The 19,087-nt window shown below is 40.5% G+C and overlaps 2 protein-coding genes across 6 annotated transcripts in view; one reads left to right on the top strand and one right to left on the bottom strand.

The window, feature by feature from the left end:
• LOC149817459 (uncharacterized) overlaps window positions 1-10,819 on the top strand; it is a 57,217-nt gene extending 46,398 nt beyond the window's left edge. For all 5 annotated transcript variants that reach the window (XM_089984329.1, XM_089984328.1, XM_089984327.1 and 2 more), the window contains 6 exons: window positions 3,566-4,723; window positions 5,983-6,087; window positions 7,034-8,359; window positions 8,788-9,339; window positions 9,434-9,644; window positions 9,976-10,819. In XM_089984329.1, the coding sequence (XP_089840455.1) occupies window positions 3,566-4,723; window positions 5,983-6,087; window positions 7,034-8,359; window positions 8,788-9,339; window positions 9,434-9,644; window positions 9,976-10,535 (3,912 nt within the window). In that variant the 3' untranslated portion in view covers window positions 10,536-10,819. The remainder of the gene's footprint in view (window positions 1-3,565; window positions 4,724-5,982; window positions 6,088-7,033; window positions 8,360-8,787; window positions 9,340-9,433; window positions 9,645-9,975) is intronic.
• Window positions 10,820-13,351: 2,532 nt separating this feature from the next.
• On the bottom strand, window positions 13,352-16,013 carry LOC149817458 (phenylalanine ammonia-lyase-like). Its single transcript, XM_089984022.1, has one exon. It carries the CDS (start codon window positions 15,776-15,778, stop codon window positions 13,628-13,630), a length of 2,151 nt encoding a protein of 716 aa, XP_089840148.1. The 5' UTR covers window positions 15,779-16,013; the 3' UTR covers window positions 13,352-13,627.
• Between the last annotated feature and the right edge of the window lie 3,074 nt (window positions 16,014-19,087).

The following is a 19,087-nucleotide window of genomic DNA, read 5'->3' as shown; positions in this document are numbered from 1 at the left end:
CCAGAAAGATCCTGACTCCTAATGAAAGGTATGATTTGCCTCTTCCAAGTCAAGAAGTTACCATTATTTAATTTTTCAGACACGAGTTGGCTGAGGAAACTTGAAGAAAGAACTGACTGGCTAGGAAGTGAATTCATGTTTCACAGAATTAAGAATGTGTTCAGCACAATCTGTCTACGCCTGCAGTTTCTGTAACCCTTTTTTTTTTTGCAGGAACTAATTCAGATCGATGGCTATCAGATTGCAGAAACTAATTCAGATTGCTGATATGAAACAGAAATTGAATGTCAATCAGATTTCTGATTTGTATATGAAATGGAATATCGGATATGAAAATCCCAAAAATATCAATGTGAATATGAATTCCTACTATGTATTGACACAATGAGAATGTATCGGCTTGATCAGATCTGATCAAAGATGCAGCTGAATCAAAATAGGGCCCTGCGTGATTAGATCACGCTGCTATCAAGAGCGATAAACTGGGTATGTTAGTGACAGAATGAGGAAAGTGTAGGGATGAAGAAAATGTATTTTCAACTAGGGATTTGGCTCGAAAATCTGGGCAGAGTCACTCAAGAGATAGAAAGAAAACTGTGGGGAAACCAAGGTTCGGCCACCACCGAAGTAAAAGAAAAATAAAAAGGGACGGAAAGAAAACTGTGGGAAGAAGAAGTCAGATCTGATTATCGTCAGATCTGATTGATATCAGGTCTGATTGAGAAGAAAAGAATGTGGGGAAACCAAAGATGGGTCAGTCGTGAACCAAAAAAAAAATGAAATAAGGGGACTGAAGAATATTTTCTTGACTTAGAAGAGGAAATCGAGAAGGGATAGATCTATCAGACGTACCTTTGAGATTGATTCCAGTTTCAACTGAAGCGTGGCTTTGATACCATGTCAGATTTTGAATCTCCAGGTCCTTCCACGCGTGAGAGCTGAAAAACAGAGAGAGAGATAGAGAAAGGGAGAGAGAAGTTGGGAGAAACCGATGCCCACATGTCTTGGGGTCGGCTGCTGTGTATTCCTTTATATTAACATGTGATTACAAAATTAGGGTACTAAAATACCCTCATTACAATAACCAATATTACATAATACCATTAATGAAGAAGTGGATGTCACGGGTCTGGATCTTCAGATCCATGACCCGTAACCAGAGAAAACACTTCTTTTCACCTGTGAGCGATAGAAGCTCCCAACGGCTAGAATTCTAGCCGTTGGGAGCAAGTCAAAGATAGTTTGACTTGACTCCCATATATATATATATATATATATATATATATATATATATATATATATATATATATATCTTAATACTACCGTCGTGCGAATTATCAGATATTTGAAGAAATCCATAACAAAAGGACTATTCTTATCTTCTTCATCTCATAATTTAGTTGCTTATATTGACTCTGATTGATTTAGTAACCCCAATTATCGTATTTCTACTATAGTTTATTGCATTTTTCTTGGATAATCATTAATCTTTTAGAGATGTAAGAAACAACAAAAGATGTCTTTTTCTTTCATGAAAGTTGAGTATAGGGCGATGACCACAACTACAACTGAACTTGTTTGGTTAATAAGTCTGTTTAAAGATATGGACGCCATTATCTTTATTCCATCGAAGTTGTGTCGCGACAGTAAGAGTGCCATCTATATTGCTAGCAATCACACTTTCCATGAACGAACTAAGCACACCAAGATGGACTGCCATTATGTTCGAGATTAATTTTTACGGGGCACCATTCAACTACCATATGTCACTTTCGAGTATCAACTCACAATTTTTTTTACTAAAGCCTTGCCATCACCCCGTTTCTACTTTCTTCTAAGCAAACTCTCGGTGGTCTCACCGTCAGTCTGAGGGCAAATGTTAAAATATATATATATATATCTTTTGTAATACCCACTAGGGTCAATTTGGTCTTTTCATCTATTTGTAAATAGCCATGTTCGTTAGGGACATTTTTGTATTTTTATATATTTTATTTTTTCAATTTTCTTTTTGTTAATTAAAGGGGTAAAAAGGGAATTCCCTTAAGAGTCGTTGGGACTCTCCCCAACGGTCACAAATGTGACCGTTGGGGTGCTCCCAACAACTCTTTTGTGAGCTCCCCTTGCCCCCTCTTGTAGTGTATATAAAGGGGACTTCTCTCCTATTCTCCTTAACACTTTTTCATGCATTTCAATAAGAGATCCATTATTATTTCAAGTTCTCTCTTCTCTCTTGTGTGTCCATTAGAGACCTTGTGCTTATGTGATTATGCCTTCTTGTAGTCACTTTGTCACATTATTTTTTGGCACTTGTATTTCATTACAATAACCACTGGCTCCATATTTGCTGCCATTTCTTACCCATTCTCCTCACTCTTCTTGCTAAATCAATTTCAAACAGAAGCACATGAATGAAAACATCAGTCCAGATATACTTGCGTTATGTGGAAAATATGCTAAAAGAATAGGTAATTCCAGTATTAGGTGTCCATCTTCTCCAGCTGCACTGCGGTTTTGCTTGGTTAAGGCTCTGTTCTATGATACTAGCCAAGCAAAACACCCGCCCTATGCAAGAAACCCGTAATCTACAGCCTGTCTAACAGGGATGTCACATTACAGGTAAAGGCTGAATACCAAGGGTACACCAACAATCTGCTCGAACACAATATCTTTGCATAAGTTAATTAAGATGGATATCTTCTCACATTTTTTTTCTTCAAAATATATGATAACACTTCTTTTTGTGCAAATTTTACCATATGAACCTTTTGAATCATGCAATCTTGATTTTACATGCTCTCTTCTTCCTCTTGTATAAGTCACTTTGCAGAACCATGAAAACTGCTTTGTGAAAGTCTGTGTAGGAAGGCATTCTTTGCATCTAATTGCAAAGTTCATGTTTCTACCTTTTTATTCACTTGTCAAAATCAGCCTCCTGGTGATCATTTGGCCTGATTTGTTGCATAAGATAGAGGATGAATAAGAAGAAAGAATAAAGGGCAAGATAACAAAGAGAGATAGAGAGAGAGAGACTGGCTGTGTCTCACTTCATTAATGACCAATACAATATTTATAATTTAAGAAGTAAATGGCAGTACCACTAAACATATATAGTCAACGTAGAAAGGACACAAATGATCTTAAATCTGTTCCTTAACAGATATTGTTTTTTCCTTTTTTTTTTCGATTGCCTTACTACATATCTTTCCTGGCTTCCATATTTTGGTATAATTAATATTTCAATAAATGCTGCTAACGGCTTTCTGTTACAAGTAGGTCCTTCACCTTATTTTGTTGCTTTCCTTGGATAATGTCCATGTAGGTTCCTGCTCTGTTGACAAGGATGACTATCTTTTCTTGTTTCTTGGGCGTGTTCTGGATATTGTTACAGCATTTGTATGAAAGACAATTTTAATATCTTGGAAATACTTACTCATGCTAGCCACTTCTCCCAAGCATCTTTATGTTTACAGCCTGTTTGTGCACAAATATTCTGTTGTTTTTGCTTTAATCACTATATGTTGCACTTTAATATCACTTTGGTTAAATATGTTTTCTGTGACAGTTGATAGGTGGGCCTGGATCACACTCAATTGGTGATATTCTAGATGATTATCTGCGTCAAAGATTCGGAGCTGATTCCTATGAACGAATTGATAGTGGCTTAGTTTCATCAAAGAAGCAGTCTGCTCTTAATATGTTCAATAACAAGGAGAGAGGTCGCTTTGTGTTTTTGTTGGAGAACCGTGCTTGTCTTCCAAGTATTAAGCTTTCATCAGTTGACACTGTTATTATATTTGATAGTGATTGGAATCCTTCTAATGATCTGGTGAAAGCCTTGCAGAGAATAAGTATAGACTCCCAAGTTGAATGTCCAACAGTATTCCGTTTGTATTCACCATATACAATGGAGGAGAAAGTTCTAATTTTCTCTACACAAGATATGGCCATTGATAATAATTTAAAGAATGTAGGCCCTAGCATTCGTCATATGCTGCTTATGTGGGGTTCTGCTCATCTATTTAAGAAGTTTGATGAGCTTCAGGATCCCAATGTCCCCTGCTCAGGTTCAATATTATCTCATGAACAAAAATTACTAGAAGAAACTGTCCAGGAAATGGTGACTTTGTTGCCTCCTGTAACTGATATAAACTACCAGTCTAACCATTCAATCATTTCTAAAGTTGTACACAATGGGTCTTTCTATTCTAAATCCACATTGTTACTTGGTGAACCACAAGCACAGTCGAGCAACGAAGACAAACCTCATATTTATTGGAGAAAATTACTGGATGGAAGGTTTGAGTTGAGATACTCCACTGAGGTATTTCAGAGGTCACGAAGAAAGGTTCAGTATCTGGGAGGATCATCTAAGAAGCCTCTATCTGAAAATGAAGGTGACATAAAAAAACAGAAGAAAACTGTTGAAAGAAGCAATCTTGTTTCTTCTGAGCCTTGGATGCAGGTTAAGGAAAAAGTGGCCACTGGGGAGGGAGACACAAGCATAACTAGTACTGATCTGCATAAGCATGTTTCTAATGGTTCACCTTATGCTTCCCAACGAGATGCTCCTGTTCTCCCAAATAGAAATCATGCTCAAGAGGTCTCAAAAATAGATAAGGTTGAGTCGGAGGATGGAAGACATGCACGTGTTGCACAACAGAGCCTTCATGACTTGCTGAAGCCAGAGCTATCAAAACTATGGAAAGCTTTGCAACTTCCAGTTTAGTTCCACTCCTTTTGATCTACTTTATTAATTCCACCTTCTATATATGGGTGGAATATTTGCAGTTCTTTTTATTGGCCTCACTGTCTAACTGATGTCAATGCCATTTTGTGAGTTGAACACAAAAGAAGAATATATATATATATATATATATATATAGGAGAGAGAAATGGGTAGGTGCAAAATGATTGGTGCTAAATGAGTTCTTCAGGGTTTTTTCATTTTATTTTTAAATTCTGATTGTACAGATGTGATCTATGTACTTAGATTTTATAGGGTTCAGCTCTTGAAATGTTTGAGTCCAACACATGGGTGGGTTTTGTTAAGGTTAGACAAATCAACGGTCCAAAATCTTGGTAAATTTTCAAGGCTCCAAATATCATTTTTTTCACAACACATGATCCAGGTGTGAATTCCTCGTAAATCGACCATGCCAAACACATTTATGGGGTCGGAACTGCGAAAAAAAACACCGGAAGGGCTTTTAGCAGTTCCGACCCCATAAATGTGTTGGGCATGGTCGATTTAGGAGGAATCCACACCTGGATCATGTGTTTTCAATGAAAAAAATGATATTTGGAGCCTAAAAAATTTACAAAGATTTTAGACCGTTGAATTTTTAAACCTTATAAAAACCCACCCATGTGTTGGAATTGAACACTTCAAGAGTTGATCCCTATAAAATCAAGTACATAGATGTCTGGATGGTCAGAATTTAAAAAAAAATGAAAAAACCCTGAAAAACTCATTTAGCATGTATCATTTAGCCTAGTTGGGGTCGGAACTGCGACGTGGTCGATTTGCTAGGAAATGATAATTGAATTACGTTTTTACAATAAAAAACATGATTTTTTAAGTCTTGAATATTTAAATAAAATCTTAGACCGTCTGTTTTTAAACCTTATAAAACCTACCTGCGGGTTGGAATTGGACAATCCAAGAGTCAATTCTTATAAAATCAAGCATTTAGAACACATCTGCATGGTCAGATTTAGGAAAAACATGCAAAAGACCTTCAAAATCCTGGTAGGCTGGCGATAGGCCTGAAAAGTGGTAGGCAGCTACCATCTACTATATATATTTGTTTAGAAACAAGCAAGACCTCCAGTCTCCTTTGACAAAATGGATCCACTTCTGCATAGCTCTCAAAGCATATGATTGTTTAAGTTCTTTCTTATACATATATGTTTGGTAATGCGTAACCGATTTTCCTATGCCCCGCATGTTAATGTGTTCACTGATTATTGCCTATGCAGAAAGAAGTCATGGATGTTGCTGCAATCTCTCTTGAATATGTGATGAAAAATCATCAAGTCCCAAGGGAATCTGAAACCATATTGCAGGCATTCCAGATGGCCTTGGTTAGCTTTTTATGCCTTTCTTTACATCACTGAAGTATTTCTTTTTTCTCACTTACTCTTTGTTTTCTTTCCACAAAGACTAGCCTGGTTATATTCTTGGTATTAGCATTGTTTACTACTAACTTCTCTTGGATTCATTGATTGATAGCGAAAACCAGTGTTTTGTATTGACCTTGTGATACTTCTGGCAAAGATTTTAATCTTTTGAGAAAATTTAGAAAAGCTTTAAAATGTAATAATTTGGAAGGTTAAAAAGAAAAGAAAATTTGCAAAAAGGAAATAAAATACCTTGATTCGAGTCAAAGTGACATGATGACGGCAATTATTGTGAACTTTTAGCAACTATACAAAGTGGGATAATGATGGTGGTGAGAATTCTTAGGATATTATAATCATGTTGGTTGTAGAAAATTAATAAGGTAGTTTAATCTTTGTAAAACAATATAAATATAAATGCTAATATCATGATAAAATATGTATATTAATTGTAGCATAGATTGGCATATAAAAATTGCTTACATTTATGGGTTCCATGTGAAATTTTTTATGGATTACATTATAAGAACATGCTTAATTAAAAAATAAATATTTGTGAACAATGTGAATATCACTTGAAAATGAGTAGTTCTTATAGAATAACTTTTGATTGATATAGGCAGTTGAGATCCTATGGATGAAAGCATGGTTTCTATGATCCCTAATATAATATAGAAGTAACTGTGCACACTAGTACCGTACTTCAAGTGGGCAATGGGATTGCTTGTATTATGTCTGCAAAGCAGCATTTGCAAACAAGTAATTAGGTTTGATGGGGGAATGTTTATGGAGAATAAAGTTCATGCCAAAAAATGATTTGTGTAATTTTCTTTTAACTTTTTAAGTATCAAAATTGTTAGTCGTCTTCTAATGATCCTTTTGTGTTGTTGTCTTCCCCTTTTATTTGCAGTGCTGGACAGCTTCTTCCATGTTGAAGCACGATGTTGATCATGAAACATCCATTATGCTTGCAAAACAGCAATTGCAGTTCACATGCAATAAAGCAGAAGTCAAGTCTGTCTACAAGAAATTAAAATTATTTCGTCCACATCTGAAGAAGGAGATTTCATGCAGAGCAGTTGCACTGGTAGATTTCAGCAAGTCAACTTCTGTTGAGCAAAGTGGCAAAGATGATCATGGTGGTATTAGTGGCAACATAATGGCTCATGAAAAACCTCAAGAACTGGTAGGAGAGACAAGATGTGATTTGAAAAGCATGAAATATTCTGAGAGCACAGATTTCCTGGATAAAGGGCAAGCTCCTACAAGTGAACAAGTTGATTCAGATGTTAACCACTCTATTGCTTACCCCGAGGCTGGGACTGGTCAGAACAAAACAACTGTTGAAACTGCTAGCTTAATCAATAAACTCAATTCTGTGAAGAAGAAAAGAGTGAAATACATTCTTGAGAAGCAGAAAGAGGAGTTTTCTGATTTTCTGAAATTCAAGGAAATGGAAGCAACAAAGATGACCCAGGATTATGAGATGAAACGGTCTAATATTTTGATGGAGTATGCGTATGATTTGTCCATGAGAGCAGAGAAGCTGAAAATTCTACTCCAAGATTTTGCAGGTAGAAGGAGTAGCCTCAGTGAACGAATGAAGATGTGTCAGAAGGTCCTTTCGGATAGACAACTGGAATCAAGGAAAAGGGAGAATCAAACTTATTCTCATTGGCTGGGGGAGGTGAAGGCTGGAAGGTCGGTGGAACCATATTTTGCACTTCCTCTGCCAGATATACATTTCCAGAAAGAATTACTGCTGTCTGAACCTCAAAAATTAGCTGATGAAGCATCTCAAAACGATTCTGGAAACCAAGGTGTTATCTCCATGCCACTGTCAAATAGGTTAGAACATGTTCAAACAATACCACCTCAGTTGGAAGTGGCCAGTGGAAGTTCTGTTGTCTCTGCATTGATCTTGGAGCAGCAGAATGCTTCAATAGATTCAGCAGCAGTTGAAAGGATACCAGATGTTGGGTTTGCAAATACACCCCCATCAACCGAGCAGAACAATCAGGCGGATAAAGCCATGATGCCTGTAGATTCTGATATGCTTTCAGAGCCCAATGGTGTCACTGCCATGGCTTTGGAGTCAAATGTTTTGAATATGACCTTGCGTTCAGAGATGCATCCTGGTGTTGAAGAGCATGGAACAGATGATTCTTCTTTGCATCAAAGTAGTTCAAGTTCTCAAATTGCTGATAAATTGTGCTCAGAGCTTAACCATGAGCAGGTGAGTTGGATACTGAGTCTATAATCTATATATGTGAATACTTTTTGTTTCCTAAATTTTGTAAATTCTTTTGCTTGCCATTTGCAAAATAAACTCTAGGATTGTTGATTTTAAGCCATCAGACCCATGTATTAATGATCATGCGTGGTTTGAATGCTACTTTGTGTTGGTTTCAACTATTTAAGTTGCCTGAGCTTATTACTGCATGTGAATTGCATGGATATCTCACTCCAGTCACCCTCAGTTCAAGTCGTCTAACCAGATTTTAATCTTGATCTTTTGAATTACATCTTGTCTTGATTTCATGTCACATTGCTCAGAATCGAGTCCATTACTTCAATGACTTGGATGTTGGTTGAACATGTTTGGTGTATATCCTGTTTATTTGAACACTGATTTTATACTGGTGGTTGAATTGCTATGTTCAGGTATCCCCTGTGGATCCTGATGAAAGGTCTGCATCTGCAGAAGCAGCAAGAGAACTTGATCGTGAAGTTGCTGGATTGGATTCTGTTCCCCAGGCAAACGATTCAGTACAGAAACCATGTGGTGCCTTCCCTTCATCAGCTGAGCAGGTTGTTCATGTATCCTCTGCAGTTCCTAATGAAAGGTCTGCATCTGCAGAAACAGCAAGAGTACACGACCATGGAGTTCCTGGGTTGGATTCTCTTCCTCAGGATAGAGTTTCTATACAGGAATCACTTGATGCCTTTCCCTCATCAGCTGAGCAGGTTGTTCAGTGTTTCCCTCTCTTAGGGTCTGCTACACAGTCGCAGCTGCTACCCTCATCTGACATCAGCGAATTGGCTCCAGCAAATCTGAGGCATAGAACCATTCGTGCGGAGTCTGGTCTGCAAAATCCTCAGACTGCTGCTCCGAATGTCCGTATTCCCCTCATGAATTACCCAGACCCGCTTTACAATGAGATACTTAGAATGCGCAAAGAAGAGGAGCAAACCAGCAAGTTGCATGAAGAAGAGGTTTGTAGCCTAGTTTAAATTCTTCCCCTTTTCTCTTTTCTTCTTAAAATTACATGGCTTGTGAATTAATTTATCGTTTGTGATATTTCATCAGAAACTGCATCTCACTGCACAACGTGATAAAGAGATCGAGGAGGTCAAAAGAAAGTATGCAATGCTGCTCCAGGATGCAGATGCAAAATATTTGCTGACTAAAAAGACACTGGAGGCTAACATGAACAAGGTTACACTTAACCGCTTCCTTGCAGAAACTTTCAAGCTTCAGTTGGTTGATCCGAGGACATTGCATCCAACCACGCAGACAGGTGCTTGTGAACAGATTAAGATTTCACGTGCATTCCTGTGTTGCTTTATGTTTGCATTCATCTAAGATCTAATTAGTTTGCAGTTATTGTCAAAAGTGTTGGTGGCTTTTCATGTCTTGTAGGTATCTATGTTTTCTTGGTATGCATATCTGTGGGTGTGTACTTGTGCATTTATCTGCTTCTCAAGCAAGCATAGATTTGTTGGAACAAAATCATTTACGAGTAATGCAGTCTGTGCTTCCCAGTCACATGAACATCCATCTTTTCATGTTTTAATACTTTATATGATCTGGACATGATCGAAGCTCTGATAATGTTGTATTTTCTGCAGGCATTTTCTCCACACACACACTGTTCCAGCAACCTGGAACTACTCCACAGGGCTCTGTAGCTCAGCGGCCTGACATGACCTCTGGCGATCATGTTGGATCCCATTTCGGCCCCCTCCCTCCAAATACTGGTGATCCTCAGGTGCCATGGCTAAATCTGAACATGAGGAGGCCTGCAACAGCGGTGCCTGCACCCACCTCAACTGGTCTGCCATCTCAGCAATCCATTACAAACCCTACTGCTGTGCCAAGAACATCCCAGCAGGTGGAGGTGCCTTCTAGAAGCCCAGTGGCTTTTATATCTCCTCAAGCATTAACAGGATATGCTGCGTCTAGCCTTGGACTGCTTTTTGATGCCAGTAGCCGGCAACCTGCGGCACCTGGTGTGACCCAAGCCCCAGGCATCACACGGAACAGGATATCCGAGTTACCATCTCTACTTGAGCCTGATGCTTTCAGTATTAGATTGACAGGTGAACCACTTCTAAATTCTCATTCTAACGGGGTATGCACAGCACCAACAGCAGATGCGACTGTGGTATACCTATCTGATGATGATTAGTTGTGTGCGAAGGTTCTGGCTGGTGTAGTCATGGGACTTGTATGATTGCTTGCAATGGAAAGGCTGATGCTCTGTAGAAGGCTGATTTGTTTCTGCCAATGGCGTGGGGTTGGGCTGCAAGAAGGATTGCGGCACTGTACATAGTGTAATGTGTTATATGTAACACCCTTTTCGCTGTCTGCACAGTGCAATTTTGGTCCCTGGGTTCTGGGGAGTCCACCGGTTGTAAATTCTGATTTATGAAGTCTCATGAACGAGTGAATGGAAAATCAGTTTTTTTTTTATAGGTTACAAAATAATATTTCCAATTGCAGCTGTTTTTGTCGACTTTGTGATTTGCATGTGCCTATGTATTGTATGCATGATTGTAAGTTTAGGAACTGAACTATATGGCATGCCCAAACTCGACCAGATAATGCTGGATAAAGTAATGGCGATGCCGCGATCACCTTATTTCTAGCGTTACAGTGGCTGGAAATCTGTCCGGAAATGAACCCTCAAATGGGAACTCATTTTCAAAATCTTTACGTGATCCACAAAACCTTTCAATGATCCACAAGTGGAACGATGCATTTGCATTTCACAAAAACCCAAATAACTAAGATGGAATTCACTTCACCCATGATTATTCATTTCTAGAAAACAGACCATGCAAATCATACGTTGATTATTCATTTCTGGAACGCCACATTTGCGTTTCGAACTTCTTACACTATTTAAGGTACATTTATTCATTTCTAGAAAACATACCATAATTGCTTTCCGAATAACAGCAGTTTTCCTTCCTGGGTCTCAGGTTAAAATGACGTTGGGGTAGTCCCCCATCAGCCGCCTATACTCTTTAGTTTCACATTGGCTCGTTTGTCTTTGAACCTAGCTCACCTCTACTGACGCAATTTTCTCAACCAAGTTAGTCATGCCCCCCTAGGCCGGACGTTGACATGCTTGGGCAAACCAGGGACCATAAGTTGATAGGACAAGTATGGGCAGATAAACGATTGATCTCTGATGATATTAGTTTAAAATAAAAAACTTAGTGGTGCACCAAGGTAAACTTATCAAAAGCAGGTGTCACCCGACCCTCTTTCTCTCACCATCCTCTAACCATGAAACACTGAAAACATATTTTTAATATGACCGAAAAAAAAAACCCATCTGAATGGCTTTACACGAATCACGTTTCTCAACTAGATTCAAGCAACGTTTATTGAATCAGCGTTGGATAACTGTCACAAAGACAATAAGACACCTTGGTAGATGGTAAGTGGTGATTTGTGTGGACCAGCCGTGCCAACCATCCAATAAAATCTAGAGTTGTTCGAGAGAGAGAGAGAGAGAGAGCAGTAATTTACAATAAGCCGACCAACTTATCAATTAATCACAAAAAGTGCCAAACTTTGGAGTTATTACAATTAACTGTCTACTTTATCTGGATTAATTTCTAATACCCGCCTGAGATATGAAATGACATCTTTGTTCTTTTTTTATAAAACAACTCACCGTATGTCATCTTATGATTTTTGCTAAACAAAATCAATAAAAAGGGTATTATAGCTGCTTTGTTTAACTAGACAAAGGTGAAATGATCATTTTAGGATCAAGAGTATTTGAAACATAAACCATGAAAGCCGTCAGCTAAAAGTAATCAACAAAATCCTAGGATATCTTGTTAGCTGATAAATTATGTGACTATTTTGTAGATTATTCAAAAAAGAACATCAAAGAAAAGAAAGAAAGGCACATGTTCCGAACATTTTTGTTCTAAAAGAAGTTTTTTTTGGGCTCAAAGTTAGACGGTGAAGACATCACCAACAAAGTGGGGGGAAACATAAAATGTTGCTTAAAGTGGACATGACATTTCGGTGCACGCAGCGCGCGCACACTCACTCTCACACATACACACAAAGGATTTATATTTTGGTACAATACAATCTGTTTTGAATCTCATGATGCGAGTTGTTTTGACACAATCTAACCTCATAGGTATGTTCAGCATGCTCCATTTAGCAGGAATCAACTCTTTGAATCATGTTTTATCCATGAAAAAACATGTTTTTATGATCCGGAACAAAAAAAATTGATGCCTTCATATCCGCTGATTTTTGGATTGTCGGAAAAGCCTGTATACAGGTCAGGTTCCAGTGATCCAAAAGCTGGTTTCTACTAAACAAAACATGTAGATCACATCTATGGTGTTAGATGTGAGAAAAAACAAACAAACAAGGGGGTTCCGCCCCATTTGTTAGGTCGTTTGCACATACAAATTCTAACCCAACATACTCCATTCAGTAGGAATTGGCTCTTATATATATATATATATATATATATATATATATATATATATATATATATATATATATATATATATATAGTTCTAAGCGAAGGGCTTTGTTTTTCATCCCTAGAAGTTGAAGAGCAATATCAAAGTGGGTGGCACATAAAATATTGAGAGAGACAGAGAGGTGCTAACCAGCTTAATCAGATAACCATCTGAATCACCTACATAAAGTATGGGTGCAATTAAGTATTCATTTAATTTAGATTTACATATGTATTCCCAATAAGCTAGCAGAAAATGTATACTAGATTAGGCATTTGTCAAGTTCAGATTTGTGTCTAGGGATATAAAAAATCAACAAAAACAGTGGATTATGTCGCATTAAAAGTTTGTGATAAATATATAATGTTTTCCCATACGATGAGGTGTCTCACTAGATATCCACTGAAAGACCCGTTTGTCACGTTTATGCAGAAATTGAAGATCACAAAATAGCCTCCACATTTACTTCCATATATGGTAGGTAGTCTCTGCCGAATAGATAAGTTTTCAGTTTATTCATGTTCATTACGACGAAACTTGCACATTTACAGTGAGACACCAAATCGAAGGTATTACATAAATTTAATCTACACAATGGAAGTGTAAATTAACAAGAAAGAGAAGAGAAATAGTCTTGAGATCGCCGGCTTCAGGCTTTTCCCGGCGTCTCGTACATATCTTTCACGAACAAACAAAACAAACCGATCAAACTATAACTATAGAACGTGAGAAGAAAATTGAGTACATGAGTCGTGACATGAGGAAATCTCATTTAGCATATGGGCAGAGGGCAGCCATTCCATCCGTTCAAGCACTCCAACAACGGATCCACAATCTTCCACTCACCAATCGCCTTGAAAACCTTGTCGAAATCTTCTCCAGGCGACCGTGTTTTCTCTCCGACGAGGATGTCGGTGCCGAGCTCCTCCCTCACGAACCTGTACAAAGGATACGACCTGCAATCCCTGATCCTGTTTGGAACAACGGCGTTCCCGTTCTCGAGCAACCTCCTGACGTTCTCCACCTCCTTGGGCAAGTGGGCCTTCAGTTCCTCCTCGAACCCAGCAATCCTTTGGAAGATTGAAGAGCTGGCCTCCTTTTCCTTCTCCCCGTTCATCAAAGCGTGCTCCACCAGCACCTGCCTCAGCTTCTGAATGAGAGGGTACGTCTCATTGCACGAGTCATCAATGTAGGCGAAGACGTACTCCCTCTCCACCACCTTCAAGAGATCCTTCTCGCAGAACCTTGAGGGGAGGAGCTCACCATTGACCCCAACGGTGAGAGTCTTCTTAGCCGCTTGGCTCACCACCGCCTTCACCACATGCCTGAAGTTCTCCTCCGCGTGCCTTAGATCGATTGCTTGACAGATTGCGACGATGTATGTCGAGGACATGAGCTTCAGTATCTCTACTGATTCGGCCGTCTTCCTCGCAGATATTAAGCCCAGAGAGTTCACGTCCTGGTTGTGCTGCTCCGCGCTCTGCACGTGAGATGTGACCGGGTTCGCCAGGAACTGAAGCTCGGAGCAGTACGAGGCCATGGCTATCTCCGCTCCCTTGAACCCGTAGTCCAAGCTCGGGTTGGCGCCACCGCTGAGGTTCGAAGGCAGCCCGTTGTTGTAAAAGTCGTTGACGAGCTCGGAGAACTGAGCGAACATGAGCTTGCCGATGGCAGCCAAGGCAAGCCTCGTGTTGTCCATGGACACCCCGATTGGGGTCCCCTGGAAGTTGCCCCCGTGGACGCACTTGTTCCTTGACACGTCGATAAGCGGGTTGTCGTTGACGGAGTTGATCTCCCTCTGGATCGACTGGGTTGCGGCCCTGATGACCTCAATCTGTGGGCCCAGCCACTGGGGGGACGTTCTCAGCGCGTACCTGTCCTGTTTGGGCTTCTGCAGAGGGTCCATCTCGTGAAGCTTGGCTGCTTCCTTCATGTAGGAACTGCCCTCAAGGATGTGTTCCATGATGGCTGCGGCCTCGATCTGGCCAGGGTGATGCTTCAGTTTGTGGGTCAGGTGGTCTGTGAACTCAGGCTTGCCGTTCATTACCTCGCAGAAGACTGCCGAGAACACCTCTGATAGGAGTGCTAGTATGTTGGCATCAAACAGCACTGTGGAAGCCAAGCCCGACCCCACCGCAGTGCCGTTCACCAGTGCCAGCCCCTCCTTAGGCTGCAACTCGAAGAAGTCGGACGGGATTCCGGCGAGGCGGAAAGCCTCCCGGGCGTCGACCACCTCGCCGTTCGGCCCGACCGCCCTCGAATTCGGTCGGCCGGTCAGTAGGCCGGCGATGTACGACAGCGGCACAAGGTCGCCGGAGGCGGTGATCGTCCCCCGGAGCGGCAGGCACGGGGTGATGCCGTGGTTCAGGAACCCGGCGATCGCCTCGAGGATCTCGAACCGGATACCGGAGTATCCCTGGAGAAGGGTGTTGGCGCGGACGAGCATGGCGGCACGCGACGTCGACCGGGGTAGGGTGCATTCGGAATCGGTCCCGGAGCCGAAGATGCCAGCGTTGAGGAACCTGATGAGCTCCCTTTGCAGGGCACCTCCTTGCTTGGTCCGCCTGTGTGAGGTCGCACCGAAGCCGGTGGTGACACCATAACTGTCGGTTCCCCTGCTCAAGCTCTCGACTATCCAGTCGCTGCTGGACTTGACGCGGGGTCGAGCCGACTCGGAGAGCTCGACCTTCACGTCGAGCTCCTTCCTGGCGACGCTGGTGACCTGGGCAATGCTAAGGGTCTCGCCTTCGAGCCTGACCGTGGGGTTCCTGTACTCATCGATCATCTTCTTTACTTGGTCGAGGTGACTGCCCTTGAGTGACTCAGCAGCAGCACCCCAGTTCAAAGGGTCCTTCACGCACTTAACGTCATGGTGCAGCACTCCGTTGCCATTCTCATAGAGTCTCTTCTCTACAAACTCCATTTCCTGAGGAAAACAAGAGGCACCAACCAAACAAGAGAGTCTAGCTTTTGATTCAGGGGAATCAAAGACACCCCAGTTGGTGAAAAACTGAGAATTGAGTGATGAGGAGATGGGGAAAACGAAGAGGAAAGGGAAAGAGAGAGAGACGGAGGGGAAATGGGAGGTTGCTGAGAGAGAGAGAGAGAGAAGGGGGAGATTGGCAAACAATGAGGAAATTGTAGTGTGCGTGAATTTCCTGGTTTCTGCCGTCTTCCCCTGCTTGCCTAAATAGGCTCGTTGGGGAAGGGGATTGGTTGGTTGGAGATGGAGCTCGGCCGTCGGATGCGATCTCTGATTGGCCACGAATGATTGACACGTGTCAAGTTTGGACGGATCAAAACGAAGGGGGTTGGGGGAGCTTGGTGTGGGTTGGTGAGACGCGTATTGCGTGACGTCATCGGGGGATTCCTCATCGCTGTATGAACTCGAGGCCCTTTTGGTAATTTTGTGAAATTAGGAAGGTTTATGGTTGGTTCACCCCTCCTGTAAAATACGTATAGTTCTTATTATATAAAATGGGATTATTAGAGAATGTTGAGCAACCTGAATTCTTGAAGATAAAAAAAATGTTTCAATATATTTCGTGCAGTTTAAATGAGGTCCATTGTAAATTTAATTTGTTAAGGTAATTTCTTTTTTCTTTTGCTTCTTAATGAGCTTTCGAATATCTAGTACTAAGAGAGCAATGGGCCCTCAGCTTGTCTGGCAGGAGCAGCTAGTGCACGTCACCTTGTGTTGGGACGTTGCAGGTTCAAAATCCAATGGCATAGTTGTATAACTGGTCTGCCTAACCCCAGCTTGCCTTTCGAAAGAAAGAAAGAATATCTAGTACTGAGATACAGTAGAGGAGACTGGGTTAGGCAAACCCCCTCTACTGTAGCTCAGTCTCCTCTACTGTATCTAAAGCCAATTAGGTCTACACGTATATACTACACTCCCAACTTTTTTTTTTTTTGAGGAAAAAGCTTTTAATGAGAAAAAAAGGAGACCGATTGATGAACAGTAAAAACAACACAGCTAAAGAAAATGAAAAGACGAAAAGAAAGCGAGCAAACACCTGAACAAGGACAACCAGTTAACTTTCAAGGTAAAGACTAAGCACTAAAAAACGGGCTGCTTCTAATTGACATTTAACATCTGTACTTCTTTTCTCTTAGGTCTGCATGCATTTCTCCTACACAAGATTGATACGAGGGTGTAAGGTGGATGCGAAAATTTCTTTCTTTTTTTTACTTCAAAAAAATTCTGATCTCACCAATTCCTTTTTGGTTTCCTATATAATGGTTTCTTGGAAGATTTTGTTCATTATTTTCTAAATTATCTTAAATTTTAATTGGCTGATTGTTATATTTGTGTAATTTCTTCACTTATGGAAGGTTCATGATCATTTTTTTGTTTCTTCCTTCTTTCACTTAATTTTTGCGATCAGGCATCCCTTGCTCAAGTTATAAATGAAAGAACCAAAAGCACTCTTACCAGCGTATTATTATTTTTATTAGATCATATAATTAATTAAATTGATAGATAGATTAAGAAACTATATTGCAGATGGTAAATCCGCTCTTTACTCCTGCCAGGTTGACTTGATGCTATGAGTTCCAAACCGCAGTGGGCATCCTTGGCCACAAGGTCAAAGCTGGGTGTAGGCCGGGAGAGAGGGGATCTCATAAAAAGCTGGGTGAGATTGCTAATCTCACCCAGTGTTTACAACTGCAAAACCAATCCCACTGTAGTGTATCTCAGTACAAGTGGGTTTTGTGGTTGTGGGTGAGATTGCTAATCTCACCCAGCATTTTACAGGATCCGCTCTCTGGCCAAAGTGCAGTGGGTGATTTGGGGGTGGTTTTCTCTTGGCCTAGCAAAAAAAAATCCTCTCCAAAGTCTCCTTCAACTTGTCTGCTAAATCTTAGTTGATTTTGTACAATTGGCAGCATGACATGATGACAACTTGACTGTTGAGTTGTCTTCTGGGTCAACCTATCGCTGGCTCATAGGATTGAACATTCAGAGACTTGAAAGGATTTGAAGAAAAATGGGCGCATGGAAAACTAAACATAACCACCGTTTGATTACGGGAAAAAAGTGGCAGGATCACTATTGAACATGTTCAACTTGCTTTCGTTGGGTTTCTTTCTTTTAACCAAACGAAAAGAATGGCCCCACAAGGGGTCTGGGGTCTGCCGACCTGACCTGACTAAGTTGAAGAATGCCAGAGTTTAATACTTGAGGTCTCTCTTGCTGTAAAGACGAAGCGATGAGAAGACTTTCCTAGTGAGCAAGAGGGAGAGAGAGAGTGGAGAGGGGGGCAGTCAGGGGGTTTTACATTGAAGGGCAACTAGTAGAAGGCATGTTAAACGTGCACCTCTTAGACTGGCGATTTCTGGCAAATCCAGAAACCTCAATGATTTTTCTCATACAGAGGATCAGGTGCAACGTGATTGTACACTTTCAATGTGTTGTTGCACCTGATTACCTACCATTATTGAGATACACTCTGTTAATAGGAAGCAGGTGTAATCAAATTGTACAAATGCAACTTGCCACTTTACCTAATCACCCGCGATCTTCTGTTTGTACTGTTAAAAAGGAATTACCAATCCATATCACAATCTAGCTCTAAAACCGTGTCGTCCTAAGACTTCAAATGAAAAGGTTAAACACAAAAGGATTCTTGATTTTTGATAAAGTTGTTAAAACCAAAAGTTTACAACAGAGGCAATGCAAACTTGTAAAGTTAGTTTACTAAATTTTTGGCCTAAAATCAAGGGATCTAATCTTGAAGAAGGATTCCACATTCTATCTAACTGACTTTGCTAATATAGTGGAACTCACCCTCTCACGTTGAGAAGTTGAGAGAGAGAGAGAGAGGTGAAGATGTGGATGTAGGCAGTGAGCCGAACCACATAAAACTTTGGTTTCTTTATGTGCACGTGTTTTGGATCAAATTGTGTGTTTCATTTTTATTGTTGTGACAAATCCTTAGTGCTCCATAAATCCTTTCATGGTATCAGAGCTGATGGCATCCTCCTCTATGTCATCTGGATCCCTCATTCAAGGTTAGACCATTCAGTGAAATGCTTTTTCGAGCCTTATCTCTGTCAAGCTTGATCGTAATAATTACTTGCTGTGAAAATCACAAATCGAATCGGTGATGTACTTTCAGGATCTTATAAAATTTGTAGATGAATTGTCTCATGCCCCAACCCATTTCATTCAAGGTGATAATCTAACTCAAACTCAAGCTCAAAACCCTGAATTTTCTATTTGAAA

The sequence above is a fragment of the Nuphar pumila genome, chromosome 13 (genome assembly GCF_984573655.1).
Source record: "Nuphar pumila chromosome 13, dmNupPumi1.hap1.1, whole genome shotgun sequence".
Classification (NCBI taxonomy): Eukaryota; Viridiplantae; Streptophyta; class Magnoliopsida; order Nymphaeales; family Nymphaeaceae; genus Nuphar; species Nuphar pumila.
The sequence above is the reverse complement of the archived record's forward strand: the minus strand, read 5'-3'. Positions and strand labels throughout refer to the sequence as shown.

Bases quoted from the DNA above. Each gene is read 5' to 3' on its own strand.
- LOC149817458 (XM_089984022.1), bottom strand. From the start codon at position 15,778: ATGGAGTTTGTAGAGAAGAGACTCTATGAGAATGGCAACGGAGTGCTG.